General features: G+C 45.3%; 1 protein-coding gene and 1 pseudogene across 1 annotated transcript in view; one reads left to right on the top strand and one right to left on the bottom strand.

Annotated features, from left to right (window-relative positions):
- VTA1 (vesicle trafficking 1) overlaps positions 1-23,239 on the top strand; it is a 76,879-nt gene that overhangs the window by 48,136 nt on the left and 5,504 nt on the right. The window contains exons 6-7 of the mRNA XM_030556453.1: positions 9,236-9,403; positions 11,692-11,772. Of these exons, the coding sequence (XP_030412313.1) occupies positions 9,236-9,403; positions 11,692-11,772 (249 nt within the window). The remainder of the gene's footprint in view (positions 1-9,235; positions 9,404-11,691; positions 11,773-23,239) is intronic.
- On the bottom strand, positions 14,691-22,794 carry LOC115647624 (annotated as a pseudogene).

Consider the following 23,239-nt stretch of genomic DNA (forward strand, 5'->3'; position numbering starts at 1 on the left):
GTATTCCATGTGATATTTGAATTTAAAAGTTGTTTAATTTAAAAGTGTGTCAGAATGATTACGGTAATGTTCCAGATTTCTGTTACTTTTATGATCTGCTTTAAATATAGGATTACTACCTTCAAAGCAAAAAGTTATTTGTTTGTATTTGCCAATATGAAATATCCATGGAATTGTTGCTATCACTATGTATAAAAGTAGTTTAAACACTGTGTGGCAATAAAAATGTGACTGTTAAAGATGGCAAATATAGAACGATAGTATTTCATTCACATTGGCTCTAGGACTGTAAATATATTGTTTTGGCTATATATATTAATAACAAAATTAGAAATAGAAATATTTGATAGCTTTAAACAAGGTTTTTGTAAAACTCCAGAAGTCCTAATATTTACCTTTTGAATTGCCAGTTGTTAAAAAGAAAACTATAAAATTGAAGTGTGAAGAGACTGTAATTGTTTTATTACATGGTTTTTAAACATTCTTTGCCATACTACAAATGTTTTAAACTTAGATTGTTAGTGGTGTCTTTTGAGAAACAAATCATTTAATTTTACTAGTATTGATTTACTACAAAAGATTTGTATTTCTTAATGATGTTATGGTGTGTTCAGATCTCATACGTAAAACAGTTTCTTGAATGAAAAATGATCCAACATCTTAAAAATAACTAATTGTTTATCTCTTGTATCAACTACTTTTCAATCCTGTACAATAATATTACAACTAAAGATTACATAAAAAGGCCATACTGAGTCAGACCAATGGTCCATCTAGCCTAGGGGCCAGATGTTGCTGAAGAAATTAACAGAACAGGACAATTCTCGAGTGATTCAGCCCGTCATTCAGTTGCACCATCTGGCAGTCAGGGGTTTAGGGATACCCAGAGTATGGGATTGCATCCCTGACCATCTTGTGATTCAGCCCGTCATTCAGTTGCACCATCTGGCAGTGAGGGGTTTAGGGATACCCAGAGTATGGGATTGCATCCCTGACCATCTTGGCTGATGGTTATTGATGAACCTATCCTCCATAATTTTATCTACTCTTTTTTTTTTTTCTTTTGAACCCAGTTATAATTTTGGCCTCCACAACATATAATGGCAACGAGTTCCACAGGTTGACTCTGCATGGTGTGAAAAAATACTTCCTTAAGTTTGTTTTAAACCTGCTGCCAGTTAATTTCACTGGGTGACCCCTAATTCTTGTGTTGTGTGAAGGGATAAATAACATTTCCTTATTCACTTTCTCCACACCAATCATGATTTTATAGACCTCTATCATATCCATGCTTAGTTGTCTCTTTTCTAAGATGAACATTCCCAGTCTTGTTAATCTGTCCTCGTATGGAAGGTCTTCATACCCCTAATCATTTTTGTTGCCCTTCTCTGTACTTTTTCCAATTCTAATGTATTTTTTTTTTGACATGGGGCAACCAAGAACTGCACGCAGTTATTCAAGGTGAGGGCATACCATGTAGATTTATATAATGGCATTATATTATCTGTCTTCTTATATATCCCTTTTTTAATGGTTCCTAACATTCTGTTAGCTTTTTCTGACAACCGCTGCACATTGAACAGATGTTTTCAGAGAACTATTCACAGTGACTAAGATCTTTCTTGCATGGTAACCTCTAATTTAACCCCATCGTTTTGTTTGGATAGTTGGGATTGTGTGTTCCAATGTGCATTATTTTGCACTTACCAGCATTGAATTACATTTGCCATTTTGTTGTTCAGTCAGTCACCCAGTTTTATGAGATCCCTTTGTAATTCTTTGCAGTCAGCTTTGGATTTAACTCTCTTGAATAATTTTGTATCATCTACAAATTTTACCGCAGTTCATCCCCTTTTCCAAATAATTTAAGAATGTGTTGAACAAGCTCTGGTTTTAGTACATATCCTTGGGGGATCCTCCTATTTACCTCTCTCCACTGTGAAAACTGACCATTTATTCTGACTTTCTTTCTGATCTTTTAAACAGTTACTGATCTGTGAGAATACCTTCTCGCTTATCCCATGACTGCTTACTTTGCTAAAGAGCCTTTGGTGAGAGACCTGGTCAAAGATTTTCTGAAAGTCCAAGTACACTGTATGCACTGGATCCCCTTTGTCTATATGCTTGTTCACATCCACAAAATATTCTAATGGATTGCTGAAGCATGGTGTCCCTTGACAAAAGCCGTGTTGACTCTTCTCAAACATATCATGTTTATCTTTGTATCTGACAATTCTGTTCTTTACTAAAGTTTCAGTCAATTTTCCCGGTATTGCAGTTAGGCTTACTGGCCTGTAAATGCCATGTTTGCCTCTGGAGCCTTTTTTTAAAAATCAGTATAACATTAGGTATCATCCAGTCATCTGGTACAGAGGCTGATTTAAGTGATAGGTTACATACCACAGTTAGTAGTTTTGCAATTTCATATTTGAGTTTCTTCAGAACTCTTGGGTGAATAAGCATATGATCATGGTGACTCAGAGAGGGAAGGCAAGTGGGCAATTTGCCCTGGGCTCCGCAAGGACCCCGACGAGAGTGGCTGAGGCTTTCTCCCCGGCCCCAACCTGACCCCGCCTCTGACCCTCTCCCGGAGCCTCAACATATCCAGGAGCATCCCTGGACAGCTGCAGTGTGGCTCCAGCAGGGCCTAAGCTCCTCCCTGCTCAGAGCCACGTGGTAAGGGGGCAGGGATGCGAGCTCCAGGCTGAGCGGAGGGAGCTCAGGCCCCACCGGAGCTCGCAGTCCTGCCCCCTTACCACACGGCTCTGAGCGAGGAGGAGCCCAGGCCCTGCTGGAGCCACGCTGCAGCAGTCCAGGGTTGTTCCTGGATGCGCTGAGGCTCCGGATGAGGGGGATCCCGGGGGTAAGGGTCCAGGGCGATTGGATAAGGGGCAGGGAATCCAGGGGACAGGGAGGGGGCAGAGGTTGAGGGGGGGGCAGTCAGGGGAAAGGGAACGGGGGGATTGGATTGTGGGCATCCTGGGGGTCTGTCAGGACTCTAAAGGGGGGTGGCTGGGGGTTGAGGCAGTCGGGACAGGGAGCAGGGGCAGGGTCCCGGGGTAGTGATTGAGTCTCGGGGGGACGGTGAGGGGGCAAGGAGCAGGATGAGTTGGGAATTCTGAGGGGTGCAGGCAGTCGGGGGGCAGGAAGTGGGTGGGGGTCGGATAGGGGGCAGGGCCAGGCTGTTTGGAAGGCACAGCCTTCCCTACCCTAAAGCTCATTCAGCACTTTGAGGCTTGCAGAAGAGCCAAACTGTTAGCTTTTCCATTAGGACTACCATCCCTTTCACTTCTCAAATGCCAAATTATAGTCTGTATTTAATTTGAGTACCAGTCTCTAGGAAACAGATAAATGCATGGAGGTTAAGTCCATTAATGGCTATTAGCCAGGATGGGTAAGGAATGGTGTCCCTAGCCTCTGTTTGTCAGAGGGTGGAGATAGATGGCAGGAGAGAGATCACTTGATCATTACCTGTTAGGTTTACTCCCTCTGGGGCGCTTCGCATTGGCCATTGTCAGTAGACAGGATACTGGACTGGGTGGACCTCTGGTTTGACCCAGTATGGCTGTTCTTATGTTCTGAGCTAAATGAACCCAAAGTTATGGAGACAGATATGAGTCAAGGAAGCCAGCAGAGTATCAGAAACCTGGAAAAATCTATGACTGGATGGGCTCAGGCATTTGGGCACAAGCTGAGGTGGTTCAAAAGTTTTGGATTTTTTTTAAGCAGAATATTTTTATTGTTTCTTTAAACAATCAATCACAGCAAGCAGCAAATATTTGGCCAAACACTTCTGAAACCCCAAACCATATTCAGGTTTTGACAGACTAATTTCAGCTTTTCAATTAAAAAAAACACAACAAATTTTGAAGGAAAGCAGACATTGTCCGTGATTTTTTTCTTTTTAAAAACCTAGTTTTCGATCCAGAAAGTTTTGACGGAAAATGTTTCTCCTACCCTTTTAATGAGCTTTAGTGCCTTTTAGCACTAGCTGATGCTGAGAACCAGTGATACCTTGTAAAGAAGTTTTCTCAAAACTGGGTTTGTGCCGAGATGCAGAAGGTTTATTTTTCCCAGGGCCACCCATGGGGTGGGAGCAAGTGGAGCAATTTGCACTGGGCCCCGCAGGGGCCCCCACGAGAATATAGTATTCTATAGTATTGCAATTTTTTTTATGGAAGGGGCCCCTGAAATTGCTTTGCCCCAGGCCCCCTGAATCCTCTGGGCGGCCCTGGTGCCATTCCTGTCAATTTCCCGGCTCCGGCATGGAGTCATGAACTTGACAAGAGTGACAGCCAACAGCCAATGTAAGTAGCCAGCAGTGTCCTCACAGATGCTGCATTTCCCTAACTACACTAATGTAAGCCCTTTGCCTCTCGTGGAAGTAGTGTTGTTATGTTGGTGTAGTAGGGCACTTATATCGGCCGGAGCAAGGCTGTCGTGTGTACACTGACATAGTTAGGTCGATATAAGCTCCCCTACATCAACCTAAATCTGTAGTGTAAACTAGGTCTTTGCAAAACTTTAACTGTTTGGCTTGAAATTTTCCATGCTACATGTCCTCCTCATGCTGAATTGTTCAGGATAATTTCAGCCAAAACGGTTCAGCTATTTCTGAGAATGAAGTTATGGAAAAATACATTTTGCCTGTGTTAAAAAATTCTTTGAAAAGCTGTAGTGCCCCCATATTTTGGATTGGGACTTGAAAATTGGCAGCAGGGGATGGCCTTTGTGTCAGGCATGTGCCTCTCACCTTCCTTGTGAAAAACTGCTCAAATTTGGCCAATTTACAAGCCCTGTTTTTAAAAAAAAAAAAAAAAAAAAAAAGTCTCAGTTCATATATGTTTGGAGAATTGCTAGACCTTTGCAGCTAAATTCCCAGAATATTCTGTGCACACTGAGCGTGCTGCAGCCTGGGGCAAAGCAGGATTTTCCCTCTGATTGCAGCTCTGGCCAGGGACTGGAACTGGAACTGAGATTAGCAAGCCTGTCTTGCCTGAGCTCTGTGGCCCCCTGCTGGTCCAAGGCACCATAGAGGAGGAAACTTCCTTATTTGAATGCAGAAGGCTGGAGCAGATAAGGACAGCAAGCCCTGGCGGGGCGGGGGAAGGGAGGGACTAGGAATAACTGGGAAAGGAGACTTGGAGCTGGGGGGATGAGACTGGTGACATGAACTGCAGGGAGGTGACTGGAGGCTGGGAGTGGGAAAGAGACAGATCAGATGTGGTGCAGGTTGAGTAGGGGAGCTGGGAGCGGAGGAGAAACTGGGACTGGCTAGGTAGCAAGAATGGGATTGAGATGAGAAGTAGAAGATTAAAAGAAGAGAACCGATTGTCATCATTAAGGATGTTGAATGATGCATAGCAGAATTGGATTCTATCTCTGCCTCTGCCAGAGAGTTCCTGTGTGATGCTATGTCCTCTTTTTCTCGATGTTCAACCTGAGTCCCTAAGGCCTGAATTGTAGAAGTGCTGAGCACTTAGAGCTGCGGTTATGGGAATGTGACAAACTGGGAATACGTCTGTTATTTCTTGTGAATATTATATGCAACTCAGTTTCCTTGTTCAGTTGCATATTGCTGCCTGCCTGAATGCATAGAGTTAAATCAAAGGAGGCTTTAAAGGGGTTGTTGAGAGGCCAAGCAGGAAAGGTAATATAGTGACAGGATAAGATAGCCTTACAGGTACATACCTTCACGCTGGGCTGGCTTTAGGCACCGGCAAACCAAGCACGTGCTTGGGACGGCAGATTTTCAGGGGCGACATTCCGGCCATCTTTTTTCTTTTTTTCTTTTCTTTTTTTTTTGCTTCCGGTGGCAAAAGCCTAAAGCCGGCCCTGGCAATAGCAGGGCGTCATGCCCAGGGGGCACCCTGGGGCTGCTGTGGTTTGCGTCACGGGGGAGCAGTTCACGCATCTCATGGCTGGCCCGGGCAGGCTCCGAATGGGGGACACTCGGGCTGGGAGCTGCCCTGCAGGGCACATAGAGCTGCCTGCAGGTGCCGCAGGGCAGCCACCCCCCTGTGCCGCAGCCGCCCAGGGACCGCAGCAGAGTGGCCAGAAGCAGCAGCAGCAGCGGAGCTAAAGTGGGTGGGGCGTTGCTGTGTGGAGCCCGCATCCCGCTCTCCGGAGCACTGCTCCCTCTGGGGCTACCCTGCCCCAGCTCCTCAGCCCCTGCTGGGGCAGTCCCCTGGCTCTGCAGTCCCAGCCAGTCCTGGAGGCGGGTGCCCTGGCTGGAGGGACCCTGGGCTGAGGTGTGGCCTGGGAGCTTCGCTGCTTACCCCAACCCTGCTAGCGCCGGACCGGCTGGAGGCAAGGGTGGAGCGGGCGAAGTCAGCACTGGTCGGGGAGAGCCCAGTGCTTGGGAGGCAAGGGGCACCGGGGGGCAGGGTGAGAACCCCGGGCTGGGGTGGAGGGCAGCCAACAAACTTTTTGCTTGGAGTGGCAAAAAACTAGAGCGGGTCCTGCCTTCAAGGGATTTAAGATAACAAGGGCTGGGCCATCATTTGAGGAGAGAAGTTAGCTAGATGGCTCCATCCAGGTTAGGATGTTTTACTCTTCCCAAGGATAAGCCTGTAATCAAAGTTTTTTTATCTGTGGTATGCGTAGTGTTGATGTCTAAACGCCTAATTTTTTTTCTACCTGTTTTAACGCACCTTAATTTTACTCCTGCAAATGTTAGCCAGACTGCATTGCAGTGGAGTGAACTAGCAAGAAATACAGAAGTAAAGGAAAAACTGTGCAACTTTAGGATAGTGTTTGCCTGCAAACAATCTACCATCTACCTGTAGAGGTCAGACATCTGTGGCAATAAATTACAAGATGCAGATGAGAAAAAATAATTTTCAGAAGATAGAAGAATTTTGCGATATTCTGTGCTTTTCTGTTACATTTTGGAAACAATACTAGACACTTTGTTTATAGCTTTCCTATTAAAATGCATTTTTATATGTTTAAACACTGGCAATATAGTGAATGCAACAGTAATGGCATTAATGTGTAAAATAATGTATTTATGAATGAACTTATGCAAGCCACAAAGTATGGTGACAGTGTTAGATTTATTGACAAAGGCAGCCATCAGGCATACTGTGTTTTATTCCTTCTTATGTTTTCAACACTGTTTGAAGGTGGCAGTGAAAGACTACTAGGACTAACTTAGTTACAAAACTACCAGAAAAATCATTTTTATTATAATTATATTTAATATCAGACTAGAAAAGAACTTCATGGAGTAGATTTTCTTCTTGATGCACACACTTAAATCCCATACATATGATGCTTGCCTCAGAAAAATATACGTAAACATTTTGATAGAGAGTTGAGAAGGCAGATAACGTTAAAAAAAAAAAAAGTTTTTCCATGGAATGTGTTTTTAGAGTTTTATACTTTTAAAGTAATGATATCTTAGTCTAAATCTATTAATTATGCTCATACACACATTGTCAGTTTCAGCTATTCTAGCTTAGTTTTCTGTAGTAGTAAAGAATATTGTGAAAGGTAATAGAAAGTGGTATTTGTTTACTATTTTTACTAAAGTTAGCTGTCCTACATGTAACTCAAATTATACTTTTCCCTGTTTATTTCAAAAGCCTCAAGTGGGGCAAGATCTCAGTTCCATCAATGGACTGTCCAATTTTCATTATTAGACACTATTTACATACTTGATCGGATCTCCTGCAGTTGGAGACCAGAATGTGCTTCATAAAGAATTTTAAAATAACCAGTTTTTGCAAGATCTAGATACAACTTTATGCTCTTATGTTCTTTCCGCTGTCTTTGAAGCACCAGCAGTTAACAAACACTATTCCCAGAACTGTGGTTGTTTCAGTTGACCTTTCTAATCATGCAGAGGCACACCTCCAATAAATGAAACAGAGCTTTGTTGTCTTGAGCTCCACTAGAAATCTAGGAACAGAAACAAATTCTTAATAAAATTGGACAGTTAGGATAAATTATGCTTGGTGCAGATATGGCCATACTTAGCAGACTAGACTGGATCTTTAAAGTTATATGCCAGTTATAAGCCAGGATTTTTTTAAAGTATCAGAGGGGTAGCCGTGTTAGTCTGGATCTGTAAAAGCAGCAGAGTGTCCTGTGGCACCGTATAGACTAACAGACGTATTGGACCATGAGTTTTCATGGGTGAATATCCACTTTGTTGGATGCATGTGACGAAGTGGGTATTCACCCACGAAAACTCATGCTCCAATGCATCTGTTAGTCTATAAGGTGCCACAGGACTCTGCTGATTTTTTTAAAGAGGCACCTATTAGCTTTACACTAAGATAAGCCAGCCATTCATATTTTCATGTAGGAAGTTATAATTAATTGGAGATATACCAATCTCCTAGAACTGGAAGGGACCTTGAAAGGTCATTGAGTCCAGCCCCCTGCCTTCACTAGCAGGGCCAAGTACTGATTTTTGCCCCAGATCCCTAAGTGGCCCCCTCAAGGATTGAACTCACAACCCTGGGTTTAAGCAGGCCAGTGCTCAAACTACTGAGCTATCCATCCCCCATGGCCATGGATCAGCTGACCAAATGTCTCATAAGCCCTCTTTAACATTACTTCCTTCCCAAATTTTCTTTTGTATTTTTCTTTGCTTTCTTGAATATACATGCCACGTAAGAGAGACTGCCTTATACAATATAGTGTGTTTATTCAGATATATTCATTAGTACACACTATTTGTACTCTGTCAAACTGTTTTTAATTCTATATAATTTATATGCTAAAATGTAAGGATTCAGAAAAATAAAACCATGAGGTTGTACACATTCAGCCCAGTTATGATGTGCATTCATTTCAGACATCTATCTACAGCACTATACATTTTAAGTATGTGAGCTCCCAGAATTTATCCTATGATGCACTTAGAATCATAGAACATTAGGGTTGGAAGGGACCTCAGGAGATTGTCTAATTGAACCCCCTGCTCAAAGCAGGACCACTCCCCAGACAGATTTTTACCCCAGTTCCCTAAATGGCCCCCTCAAGGATTGAACTCTCCACGCTGGCTTTAGCAGCCCAATGCTCAAACCACTGAGCTATCCCTCCCCCTGAATACTTCTATAGATCATTATTTGATAATGGTTGTTAAACCATTCATTTTATAACTGTACAAGATGTTATTCATATAGAGAAATTAAGGTGGATTATTGTTGCAGAAATAAATGGCAGTTTATGTGGTTGCACAAAATTAGAATTAATATAGCCCTTTTCTGTATCTTAACAGATGCTGAAAATGAAGAAGGTAGCTCATCTGCTCTACCTACCCAAGTATCTCAGCCATCATCTTCTACATATGACCCAAACATGCCAACTAGTAATTATTCTGGCATACATATCCCACCTGGTGCACATGCTCCAGCCAACACTCCAGCTGAAGTACCTCATAGCACAGGTATGTTGCATTTATATCCAAGAACACAGATTTACTCTTACTGTGAGGTGCTTTGCTATTCCATTGTAGCCTCCTTTCCAGTTGCATGTAAAGTATAATAAGGATGCAATATTGTATATGTGTTAGAACAGAGGCAACTTTTATAGTTAATACTTCATAAATTACCATGTTAATCCCTATGTTTTTGGACACTTGTGACTTTCTGGAACTTTTACTTGTTGGGCTGAAACGTTCTATGACTGGTCTCAGCCTGATAGTGATTTTTATTTTGTTTTGGTTTGGGGGTTTTTTTAATTAAAAGTTTGATAAAATAGTTTTGGTCTTTGACTACAAGGGATAGTGACGAGAATTTTCTTTTCCATTATTAACAAATATTTGTGGACAAGTTGATGAAAGTATGTACTCTGTGGGCAAGTGGCAGTCAAAAAATCTAACCAAAATGCTGAGTGTAATAGTAAGGTCTAAAAAGTATATGACTGAAATATTAATATGTAATTATTTAAATCATGTACATCTTCAGTTGGAATATGGTGCTTATTTCTCATGACCCTCTCAAAGAGATGTAGAAGAAATAGAAGGGGCATAAAAAGGCTCCCATATGAGGAAAAAATTAAAAGATTAAAAAAAAAATTAGTGTAGAGAGCAGAGGAATGAGGGGACAGGATAGAGGTATATACCAACTAGTGAATATGATACAGAAGGTGAATTGGACACTCCCTCTTGCCATTTCTCATTATGCAAGTTCAAGAAGACCGTCAATGGAATTAAAAGGCAGTATGTTTATAACTGATAAAAGGAAATACTGTTGACGTTGTGCATAATTAGCCTTTGGCAACACATTGCCACAAAATGTAAAAAAAATTATTTATATGGGTAATGGGTACACTCAGTTAAAACAGAATAAGCAAAATTGTTTACCCTAAAAGATATAAAACCCTCATAGTGTGGACATAGCATATCCATTCACTGACAAAGCTAATTGTGAAAGTTCATATGTGGGCAATTAAATCTGTTCAAATTGGTAAAAGTGCACAGGAGGATGAGTTATTTGAATGCATTTTTGGAGCTTTGTAACTCCATTTGAATACCTCTGTTGATGCGTGGTTTGTTTACTTGACCTCATCTTAAATCCCTCCACCCAGATGCATCATTTTCCTACATTTGGGACCATATCTAATGGAGTGTCTTAGCCCTTCTGCTCTTCCAACAATGCTATGCTTGCTGTCCTGTTCACTGAATAGCAGCTATGAAACTGACAAGAGTGTTAATTTCACTGAATTGCTCCACAGGAAGGAGCCTGCCAGCCCTGGGAGCCCCAGCTGGAACCAGGAATCTCAGGGTTGCTAGCTCCCCGCTCCATCTGGGGTCTACTGGCTGGCAGGCAATCTTTTGTGGTGAGGGGTGCCTGTAAGGGCTCCAGGAGTTGGAAGGCTCCCTGCCACAGAGCCTAGCAGCACCAACAGTCTTGGCTCCAGGCGTAGCACCCAAGGTTCTCTCTTAACTTTCCAGTATAACTTCTTTACTACTTTGGCATTGGCTACACTGGCGCTTTACAGCGCTGCAACTTTCTCGCTCAAGAGTGTGAAAAAAACACCCCCCTGAGCGCAGCAAGTTACAGCGCTGCAAAGCGCCAGTGTAAACAGTGCCCCAGTGCTGGGAGCGCGACTCCCAGCGCTGCAAGCTAATCCCCATGAGGAGGTGGAGTACATGCAGCGCTGGGAGAGCTCTCTCCCGGCGCTGGTGCTGCGACCACACTCACACTTCAAAGCACTGCCGCGGCAGCGCTTTGAAGTTTCGAGTGTAGCCAAGCCCTTTGTCTTTCTCTACATATTTCCACTGCAGCATGCATTGTTCTTCTGGTTGTCGCCTGTGATTGGCTCTTTTTTAAGACTTTTCTCTTTCTTCACTCAGTTTCCCTCAAACTCTAAATCTGGTGACCACCTGTTCTCATGAGACCTTTTTTTCACACCAACTTTTCCGTACCTGTTGATGTTAGTTCTATGAAATACTGTAGTGCAATAGCTGTTCTCAAATACGTCTTAATGAAAGATGTTATTTAGAAATATTTAAACATTTGTAGCCAACAAATTATTTTTCAGAAGTACTTTATAAATGTTTCTGAAGTTCTCCTAAAGTTTCCTTCAGTCTCAATTATTTCCGATAAAAGCCATGTTGAGATTATTAACACTGTAAGTAACGCAATAAAACCTCCTGTTAACAACTTGTTTTTTAAGTCTGTAATTAAGAGTAATATAGTGTAATTCCACTATTATTTTGCTGATTTGCAGGTGTAACAAGTAATACCATTCAACCCACTCCACAGAATATCCCAGCAGTAGATCCTTCTCTTTACAATGCTCAATCTGCAGGTAAGGCAATGGCATTTTGTTTTTGCTTATGATTTACTTTTCACAAAAAAAATAGTTTGAGGAGAAACAGAATAAAATGTAAGTAATGTTGACAATTCACAAATAAAGAGTATTGCCCTTTGGGGTAGGGACTGCCTTTCTGTGTTTGATGACATCATCTTTCAGAGTGCTAATGAAATGCAAACAGTTTTTAAACTGTTAATAATACCCCGATGCGCAACTTTTGGCTATTACCTCATTAAATCCCCTAGCTAACCAAAGCATGGTCTGTACTTAGAACCATGTTTCTGAAAAGCCCAGGTGCTGCAAAAAGTAGAATTGGGTGATTGGGTAGGTAACACTCATCCTCTGAATTGGTATTGAACTAATGAGCCTATTATTATGATAGGGACTCTGTGCTGCTATTTTTCAAATGAGATTTAGAACCATCCAGTTCAGTAAAAATGATGATTCTCATGGTGTGGCTAAATTCCATGTTGGGTAATCACTGAACATTTCACCTACCTAAAATAGCCCTCACAGGGTCAATTTAAGTTATTATTCAATTCCTTCCTAAAATAATCACACACAAAAGACATTTCTGCAGTGCCTCTGCTGTAGAATACCTGTTGTATTCCACGCCAGAGACAGCACATGTCAGTTGTAAATAATCCCTGTGTGAAATGAGCTAACTTAATATAATGCCTGTCTGTAATTATCAGTCACTTAGGCAAAGTTTGCTTCGAATCCAAAATATGTTTACTTCTATATTGCCATCTGTCTGTGGTGTTATATTTGCACCCATTGCCATACTATTTCTCTATTCATAAATTCATTGTTCTCTCTGTATATACATATGATCTAACCTTAGCGAGAAGTCATACTCTGAGAAAGGTGTGGTCTGACTAGAAGCCAGAATCCTCCTAGCACTGACTCTCCATTGAACGAGTCCATTAACCTTTCTGCCAGAGTTTTCCATCTGCAGAAGTGAGGTGGTACCAAGATAGACTATGTTGCTGTGTAAAAGTTAGTTAGTGTTTCTGTGTGACTGCTATTATTCTGAAACTGTAACTCGGGAAACTAAGAGACCTCATTAAAGATTGTGTGGTACATTATTAATTAAAATACATATTTTCTTTGAGATATTAAAAGGCTACTTAGCAGTCTGCTCTTTGAGTATAATTAGGCTTCGAAGGATTCGATTTTTGTTGGTAAATGTCAGGAAATACCAATCTACAATCTACAAACTGACAAAAAAAATTACCATCAATAATAATCTAAATTTATAGATAAGCAAAGTAAAAAAAAAATGCTGCTTGAGAACTTATTAGAGTTTGATTTAAGGGTGCTTACTTTGTATATTTTGATGTGATATTGACAATTTTTGTTTTAACAATATTAAAGCTTTAATTTTTTGGAAATCAGGGTCTACTGTCATTAAAAATTGTTTGATCCCCCATTAATTTCTCACGTCGGTGAAAACTTAAATTGATAAAAATAAAAAAAGCTTGAGAATAAACATTGATTTCATCCATCAAAATTACATTAAAATATCAAATTCTGCCAAGCCTAAGTATAATGAATTGAAAGGCATTAACTGGAATTTCGTATTTCAGCCTCACTTGAGCATGTTGTCGCATGAGGATGCTACGTAACAATGCCATCTTGATATGTAAAAAGCAAATTTCAGTGATAGGAAATGTCTTCAAAAGATTGCAGATGAGTAGGAGTTCATTAATTAATTAGTCTTCCACATTTTCTTAGAGAATAAAAGGCATGCCTCTTAGTAATTCTGAATAACATATAATGTAGCGTTTCTGGTTAAAGTTGCTCCTGTTGTTGAGTACAAAAATATGGCAGTGTGATTAAAGTGTGTAAGTGTGTGTGTGTGTAAGTAAATTTTGAGCTGCTGAAAAGGTTTCATAAGCCCTTTTGCCTAAATCACAGGGCATTATTTATTCTTACACGTTAACTGCCCGCTGTCCTCTTATCTCTGGGAGCCTGAGTTTAAATGCTGAATTAAGATAAACATAAAAAGGAATTTGAATCTCTGTGGAGTCCCCCTACATGTGATGCAGTTCAGAATGGCCGGCAACTTCTACTACAGAAACATTCAGCACTGGGCTAGTAATGAGCATTGCATGTCCTGATTAAATTGATCCATCCTCATTTAGGTATTCTCATGTCCCCTTTCCAAATCATCTCAGCATGGTCTTGATCCTCCACTGGGATAAAGAGTAGCACTGCGTGTGGATGGGATCTGCAACAATGCTGAGCAGAATGAGGTAACCTTATGATGTGGATCCCCACTTGCAGATCCCCAGTTGCTCCTGATACAGAAGTAGTGGAGATGATCTGCGTGCACTCAGCTCTGCACAGAGATCATGCCAGTTGGCAGAGTCAGGGTGTGATGCCACACCCCCTACAGATATGCAATTAAGGATATAGAAAGTGTGTGGGGAAGTCATGCCCACCCATCCCAGTCACCACCACTAAATTCCCCTGTACCGACTGGTTGCAGGCATTGATGCCATCTGCACAGACAGGAACCAGAGGGCTACCTGTAGAGACAGGCAGGTGCCCTGTGGCTCTGAACACAGACATCTCTGCTGGTAAAGGGGCACTTCTAAAAGCTGGCCTAGCCAACCCATGATATCCCCACTTCACGCAGACAGAGAGGTAACCTCTGAATTTTCCTCTCTGAACAGTTGCAGAGCCAAGCACTTGTCTGTGGCACATGCACTGCCTCTCCACAGATAAGAACCTGTCCCTTGCAGTACGGGCAGGCTTTGGTTTGCATGCTGCTCCACAGGGTGCTCAGCATGCTCATGCCAAGGCTCTCTGAGCACCTCCTTTGTATTTTAAAAGAAAATATAGGTTGGTTATAATGGGAGAAGAGTAGTGGGTGTCTTACTGAAGGAAATAAAGAAATAAGTATTGCTTTTATTTTGTCCAAAGTGAGGCATGTGGTAATTGTCATATTTATTAATCAGGTTTATTACAATGGTGCTTAAAGTCCAATCAAGAATGGGACCCCATTGTGTTAGGCATTGAACAAACAGAGTAGTAGATGTTTCTTCCCCTGAAGAACTTGCGGTCTAAACAGATGAGACATATACAGGGTAGTGCAAAGGGTACACAAGCCCACGAACAGAACAGTTCATCATTTTTTTTGGTCATTTTTATTTGCTCCTGGCCTTGCGGCTCTGTTTTCTTGGGCAGCAGCACAGCCTGGATGTAGGGCAGGACATCCCTTGAGCGATTGTGACTTTCCCCTGCAGCTTGTTGAGCTCCTTGGTTGTTACAGATGATGAGCTGCAGGTAACAGGGAATGATGCTGGTTTCCTCCAGTGTTGCATGTCATCTCAAGAATCTCAGTTGTCAGATATTCCAGCTCTATGGCCATGTAGACTGGGGCTCCTGTCCCAGCTCACTCCACATAATTGCCTTAGCAGATAAGATGGTGTACACAGCCCACAGTGAACTGCAACCAGCCCTCAAGGAACAAGACTTAGCCTTAGCCTTCACTTTGCCTCCCTGCTTCCCTCAGCCTGCCGTTGTAATTCATGCTCTGACAGAGCGACCTCCCAATGAAAACTGTGATGGCAGCAAATGAAAATATCATGTTTGTGCCACTGTCTGGGGAGGGGGAAGAGACGGGTTGGGTCTATTTACTTAAGTGGGGATAAGCTAAAGGGAAGGGAAGTGATGGAGAGGTTAGGTATGGAGTGAAACTGAGGGAGTATAAGGCACGGGGAGAGGGTTGGCACAAACTACCAATCAGCACAGATCAGAGTTGCAGTTCAAAACTGCAGAAAGTTCTCTGAATGTCCAGAGGTCCCTGCTTTGGCTGCTTCTGCTCCGCCCAGCTAGAGTGTCTGTCTAGCTCTCCCGTGTAATTTTCCCAAAACGCAGGAGTGAGCGTCAATCTCTTAGCTATGGCTACACTAGAGATCTTACAGCTGCAGTAAGCTCTCGAATGTAGCCACTCTAAGCCGATGGGAAAGAGCTCTCCTTTCAGGTTAATTACTCCAGCCCCCACAGCCAGTGGTAGCTATGTTGGTGGGAAACTGTCTCCCGCCAACATAGCTCTGTCCACACCAACGCTTAGGTCGGTATAACTTACGTCGCTCATGGGGGTGGCTTTTTCACACTGCTGAGTAACATAAGTTATACTGACATAAGTGGTAGTGTAGATGTAGCTTAGTGTCTGTGAAAGTTCTGACTCCTACAGTCAAGCGTCGTCCAGCTGGTTGACAGTTTCATGGTACAAATAAGCCAGAACTGTGTAGCAACTTTGTACACCACCTGCATGCATTCGTTCAATGCAGTTTAGTCATTGTTTTTGTTAGCACTAAATTTCATTAAATTTATTCACAGGTTACATGATGTTTTATGTAAACTTTGTATGCTCCCATAAGCTTTTTTTGCCAATGGCATAGTGTAGTGAAGCCACCTGTACCACCTTGTTGTACAAGTGATTATATTTAGAATTAATAATTGTTTTGGTTTTCTGCCCACAAGATAGAAATAATAATTACACATTTAAGATAGCTGAATGTAAATAAATACATCTAGGAAGAAAGCATGTAGGCTATACTTACATAATGAGGGACATTATCCTGAGAAGCAGTGACTGAGGAGAAAAAATAAAGATTGGGGAGTTGTGGTGGAAATCAGCTGAACATGAGCTCCCAGTCTGACACTATGGCAAAAGGGATAATGGAATCCTTGGGTGCATAAACAGGAGTCTCAAGAAGAGCAGAGAGGTTACTTCGGCACTGTTGTGACTGCTGCGGGAATACTGTGTCTAATTCTGGTGCCCACCATTCAAGAAGGATGTGGATGAATTGGAGAGGATTCAGAGAAAAGCCACAAGTTTGATTAAAGAATTAGAAAACAAGCTCTGTCAATTTAGCTTAACAAGGAGATGGTTAAGGAGTGACTTGATTGCAGTCTATATGAACCTACAGGGGAACAAATGGGCGCTCTCTCTGATCTAACGGAGAAAGGTATAACATGATCCAGTGGCTGGAAGTTGAAGCTAGACAAATTCAGACAGGAAATATGACATATATTTTTAACACTGAAAGTAATGAACAAAATGGAACAATTTACCAAGAGTTATGGTGGGTTCTCCATTACTGGCAATTTTTAAATCAAGATTGGAATTTTTTTCTTCTTTGAGTGTTTGCTCACGTCGATTGCATTCTAGATGCGTGTGCGCCCATGTGCACAGCTGTCAGAGATTTAAGCTTTAGCAGTACCCGTAGGGCTGGCTGTGGCACTCTTTAGAGTGCTGCACTCATGCTGCAGTATATCAGCCACCATCAACCCACACCCTCTCAGTTCCTTCTTACCACCCATAATGGTCAGTCGGAGCATCTATCTTGCTTGACAAGAGCTAACGGTTTTCTTCCCTTGGACTCCATGCCTTCGTGCCTCATGTACATTGTTGATAGTGTTAAGTACTTGTTAAGTGTTAGTTAGTTAATAGGGTCCCAGCAGGGACTTTGCCCCAAGCCAGACATGCCTCATGCTCCTGGGTTTAAGCCTTGCCTGGACTGCAGCAGGGCTGTGCCTGTGGGTGACCCCCATAACAGCTGCCTTAAGTGCTTGGGGGAGTCACACATCAAGGAGCGTTGCCAGATCTGCAAGAACTTTCAGCCCCGCACCCAAAAGGAGAGGGATATTCACCTCAGGGCTCTCCTGATGGAGTCCTCTCTCTGCCCGGCTTCCGAGCCTTCCACAGGCCACGCTGAGCACCTTGGCCTCCGTGTGCAGCGCGCCTCCAGCACCTGGCTCTTCCTGGCACCATTAGCCAATGCTGATACCGAAGAAGAAGGTTAAAAAGCGCTCCCCAGAACCGAGCAAGAAGGCCCAGGGGTCGTCCAGCGAAGGACACGGTCCTGCCTGCCAGCCTTCTCCAGAGCCATGCGAGTGGGGCTCTTAGCCCCCTTAAAGATCCACCACCGACTCCTGGGAGCAGAATGGGACCCGCAACGCTGCCTGCACCATCGTCATCACAAGCCCAGGCGCAGAGAGTGCACAGGTCTCCATCTGCTCTTACGACGTCTTCGGTGCCACAGGAACAGGCTAAGGCTCCTCAGTAGGGCAAGCCCACAGTTAAGTCCCCTCCGGGGGAAGAGGAACACCATTGGTCACCAGACAATAAACGCCAGTCTCCACTGCGTAGAGCAGTGCTGTTCACTGTTTTTGAAATGGGACCCACTTTGGCAAAAAATCTTCAATGGGAAAGCCACATCAACCCGATACAGCTGGTTGAACACTCAGAGTTCTTTGTTGGTTGATATGGTAATATTACCATTATTGATAATATTGCTTGGGATGCAGGAGGCTGTATTGGGGGCTGGCTCTGGGAGGAGGTACGGGGTGCAGGAGGGGGTATGGGGCTCAGGGCCGGGGCTTGGGGTGGAGGAGGGGGTGAGGGGTGCAAACTCTGGGAGGGAGTTTGCCCAAGCCTGGAGTCCCCTCCTGCCCCCAGAGTGTATGGAGTGCTGGCTCCAGGAGGGAGTACAGGGTGCAGGCTCTGAGCTGGGGCTCAGGGCTGGGGCAGGGGCTTGGGGTGCAGAAGGGGATATTGGGGACTGGCTCTGGAAGGGGGCTTAGGGCTGGGGCTTGCAGTGCAGGAGAAAGTATGGGGGGCTGGCTCCGGGAGGCTGCAGGTTGGGCGATGGAAGAACTATTCGGAATCTGCCCACTGAAGAGGGCAGCACTTACTTTGGCCGGCTCCAGCCCCACGCCGCTCCTGAGAGGGGCCAGCACACCCCTGTGGCCCCTGGGGGGGCATGTGGCTCTGCGCGCTGCCCCTCTCTGTAGGCACCGCCTCTGCAACTCCCATTGGCCACAGTTCCTCATTCCCAGCCAATGAGAGCTGCGAGGACAGTGCTTGCAGGCAGGAGCAGCACACTGAGACGTCTGCTCCCCTCTTACCCCCCTCCCAGGGCCATGGGAACGCTCCCCATCTCATTGCCAGTCTCCCCCGGCACCGGCATCACTCTCCCCAGTACAGTCATTGGTCAGTTACACCTGGCCAGTGATCACTGGTAGCCATGACCCGTAAACAGACTCAGGCGTCGATGGCTCCTCCCAGGTCACCAGAAGGTGGTTCCTCTGGCACAGAGGCCCAGTTAAGCCCACTGCCTCAGTCTCAGCAACAGGATTGGGCTCCGGAGCCTGCTCCATCGCCCATGGCACCGCAGTGGCAGCAAGGCCAGTGGCCAACACAGTGGTCATATTGGGGAGCATGGGGCATTCAGCGATGGGGATGCCCCCTTCACATCACTCCTCATAGGCTGTGTCAGCACAACAGACGGCAGCCCCACTGGCACCAGCCTCAGTACTGGAAGCCCATTCTGAGGTTGGGGTAGAGGATCCCGTATCCACCTCTAAACTTCCCTCTCCAACAGCGGCTGAGCCCTCAGCACCTCCACTGGAAACCAAGTCTTCCTGATCTTCCCTAGATGAGGCAGTCGCAGGACCTTCCAGGGCTTTCCCACCCCCCCGATAACTTTAGGGAGCATCAAACCCTTCTCCAGCAGGTGATTGAGAACTTGGGGCTCGAGGTACAAGAGATGGCGAAGCAGGAGGACACCCTTTTCAATGTCCTCTCGGCTTCCACGCCCACCCAGGTCACCCTACCCGTACATGATGGGGTCCTCAAGATTGCCAAGTCACTGTCCAGACCCCATCCTCCATCCTGCCCACCTCGAAACAGGCCGAGAAAAAATACTTTGTGCCAGCCAAAGGCTCGAAGTACCTTTATACTCACCCACCTTCAGGCTCACTGGTTGTATCTGCAGCCAGTGAAAAGGAAAAGCAGGTTCCCACTGCCTCTACTCTCAAAATTAAAGAAGTCAAAAAACTCAGTTTATTTGGCAGAAAAATTTATTCAACAGACAGCCTGCAATTCCAGGTGGCGAACCATCAGGTCCTGCAAGTTCAATCTTTGGCACAGTCTTATAAAGTTCCAGGATTCCATTCCTCAAGGTGAGGCTCAAGAGTTTGGCACCCTGGTAGAGGTCAGCAGCCAGATGCTCCCTGAAAATGGCGTGGGTGGTCACATCGGCTGTAGCCATGCAATGCAGCTTCTGGCTCCAAACAGTGGGCCTCTTCCAGGAGGTGCAGGCCTCGATTCAGGACCTCCCCTTTGACAGAGTTGGACTGTTCTCCGATCAGACAGATGCCAGGCTACATGGGTTGAAGGACACTAAGACTACCTTTCAATTGTTGGGCATACATACCCTGCAGTGTGCCAGAAAGCCATTCTGGCCTCTGCCGCCATCAAGGCTTTGACAAGCCCAGCAGGGATCTGCAAGAAGGGACACTCAGTTTAGCCGTCACTGCCCTTCTTCCTCCCGCTCGCCTGCCCAGCCCGGACCCACCAACATCAGGGTGGCCAAAAGCAATTGTTTTGTGGGTGCACTCAACAGCGATGCCCCAGTCATCCAGCCAGATCCTGCCCATCCTTTCCTCAGCTGCCTTTGTGCTTACCACTCGGCCTAGTCGCAGGTAACATCAGACTGCAGGCTCCTGGACATAGTAGCTCAAAGCTGTACCTTGCAGTTTTTGTATACCCCTCCTTGCCTCCCCCCTGTTTCCCTATTCTTCTGCAGAGACCCCATTCACAAGCAGCTCCTGGTTCAGGAGGTCAACAAGCTCCCACAGTTGGGGGCTATGGAGGTGGTTCCTTGGGAAATGGAAGAGGATTCCAATATTTACTAATCTCAAAGGCCCAGGGGGGCCTCAGACCCATCCTGGGTCTGTGTGGCCTCAACAAGTCTCTCAAGAAATTGAAGTTCCACGTGGTCTCCCTGGTCTCCATTATTCCCTCTCTGGATCTGGGGGACTGGTACACCTCTCTCAATTTAAAGGACACTTACTTCCATGTCTCCATATTCCTGGGACACAAACATTTCCTGCGTTTTATAATGGACAGGGGCCACTTCCAGATCACAGGGATACTCTTGGGCCTGTCCTCCGCCCCTGGGGTGTTCATGAAATGCGTGGTGCCAGTAGCAGCTTACCTCAGACGTTGGGGGGTCCAGATCTTTCTGTATCTCGACAACTGGCTTATCAAGGGCAGGTCTCCGGAGCAGGTGCAAAGAAGCCTCGATCTGGTGCGTTCCACCTGCAGTGACCTGGGCCTGTTAATAAACATAGCAAAGTCCACATTAACACCTGTCCAGCCCCTACAGTTTATCAGAGCGGTTCTTGACTCCGCACAAGCCAGAGCCTTCCTTCCAGAAGAACGCTTTCAGGCCATGTCGGATCTCATAGCCCATATAAGGAGGCATCCAATCATCATGGCCCACACATGACTGCAACTGATGTGCCACATGGCATCATGCACGTATGTGGTTAGTCGCACCCAGCCTTATTTGCGACCCCTGCAGACATGGCTGGCAATGGTTTGCGCAGGTATCCCCTGGACTGAGTGGTCATGGTACCAAACCACATCCTCTCATCCATGGACTGGTGGCTAGATCCCAAGCCAGTGTTGCAACAAGTTTCCTTTGTGTCTCCAGCACCGTCACTCACCCTGGTCTCGGACGCATCGGACCTGGGCTGGGGGACCCACTTGGGCTAGTTCAACACCCAGGGCTACTGGATGCAGCATGATATAGCCCTTCATATCAATGTCAGGGAGCTCAAGGCAGTGCACCTGGCCTGCCAGGCATTCTTGCCCCACCTGAGAAGCAAGGTGGTGGAGATCCTCACAGACAATACGGCCACAATGTATTACATCAACAGACAAGGTGGTGCCAAGTCTTTGGCCCTGTGTCAGGAGGCACTCAGTCTCTGGAACTTTTGCATGTGGCATCCATCCATCTGGTGGCCGCCCACCTACCTGGAACCAAGAATGTCCTCGCAGATCACCTCAGCAAGACCTTCTCGTCTCACCATGAATGGTCCCTCCATCCGGAGGTGGTCAGGCTGATCTTCTGAAGGTGGGGGACTCTCCAGGTGGACCTGTTTGCATCCAGGTGGAACAGAAAGTGCCACATATTCTGTTCTCTGAATGGCAGAGATAAGGGATCCCTGTCGGACGCCCTCCTGATTCCATGGTTAGGAACGCTGATGTACACCTTTCTATTGGTGCTGCTTATCCATAGTGTCCTGCTAAAGATAAAGCAAGACAAAGTGTCTGTCATCCTGATAGTCCTGGTGTGGCCTCACCAACACTGGTTTGGCATGCTGCTGAATCTTTTGGTGACCGACCCACTGCAGTTACCTCTCTGACCGGATCTGTTGTCCCAGAACCGTGGCAATCTGCTGCATCCGAACATGGTGTCGCTGCACCTGACAGCGTGGCTGCTGCATGGCTAAGTGAACGGGAGTGTGGGAGTGCTCTACTGCAGTCCAACAGGTCCTGCTGCTCAGCAGGAAGCCTTCCACCAGGGCTGTGTAGCAGAGTGGAAGCACTTCACATGTTGAGCCTCGGACAAGCACATTCGTCCTGAGGAGTCCCCACTGCAGAACATCCTGGACTATTTGCATCTTAAGCTTCAGGGCTTGTCGTTGTCTTCGGTCAAGGTACACCTGGCGGCCCTTTCAGTGTTCTACCATCTGATTCAGGGCAGGTCGATCTTCACCCATCCCATGACAGTGCGGTTTCTGAAAAGTCTAGAGTACCTGTATCCACATGTCCGGGACCTGGTCCCGCCGCAGGACCTGAATCTTGTGCTTTCAAAGCTCATGGGTCCCCCCTTTTCAACCCTTAGCTTCCTGCTCCCTTCTGCTACTCTGCTGGAAGGTGTCCTTCTTGGTCACTATAACTTCGGCCTGGCGAGTGTCCGAGATCAGGGCGCTCACGTCATAGCCGCCTTATACGGTCTTCTGCAAGGACAAAGTCCAGCTGCGTCTGCATCCGGCTTTTCTGCCCATGGTCATTTCTCAGTTCCACACTGGCCAAGACATTTACTTACCCGTCCTCTGTCCAAACCCTCATGCATCAGATGAGGCACACAGCTTGCATACTCTAGACGTCAGACAGGCTCTGGCCTTCTTATTGATCGCCATTCCGTAAGTCAACACAATTATTCATTGCTGTCACAGACAGGCTGAAGTGTTGCCTGGTATCAGCCAGAGAATCTTGTCTTGGATCATGGCCTGCATCCGCTACTGCTACAAGCTGGCAAAGGTGTCTTCGCTGGCAATCGTGACAGCTGATTCCACTAGAGTGCAAGCATCTTCGGCGGCCTTCCTGGCACAGATGTCAATTCAAGAAAATGGTCGTCCGTTCATACATTCGCGTCGCACTATGCACTGACTCAGCAGGCGCAAGACTACGCTGGCATTGGCAGAATGTGCTACAAGCTGCACGACTGTGAACTCCAAGCCCACCTTCATTGATACTGCTTGTGAGTCACCTAGAATGGAATTGACCTGAGCAAGCACCCGAAGAAAAAACGGTTACCTCCTTTACATAGCTGCTGTTCTTTGAGATGTGTTGCTCATGTCCATT

Source organism: Gopherus evgoodei, chromosome 3 (assembly GCF_007399415.2).
Source record: "Gopherus evgoodei ecotype Sinaloan lineage chromosome 3, rGopEvg1_v1.p, whole genome shotgun sequence".
In the NCBI taxonomy this organism is placed as follows: domain Eukaryota; kingdom Metazoa; phylum Chordata; order Testudines; family Testudinidae; genus Gopherus; species Gopherus evgoodei.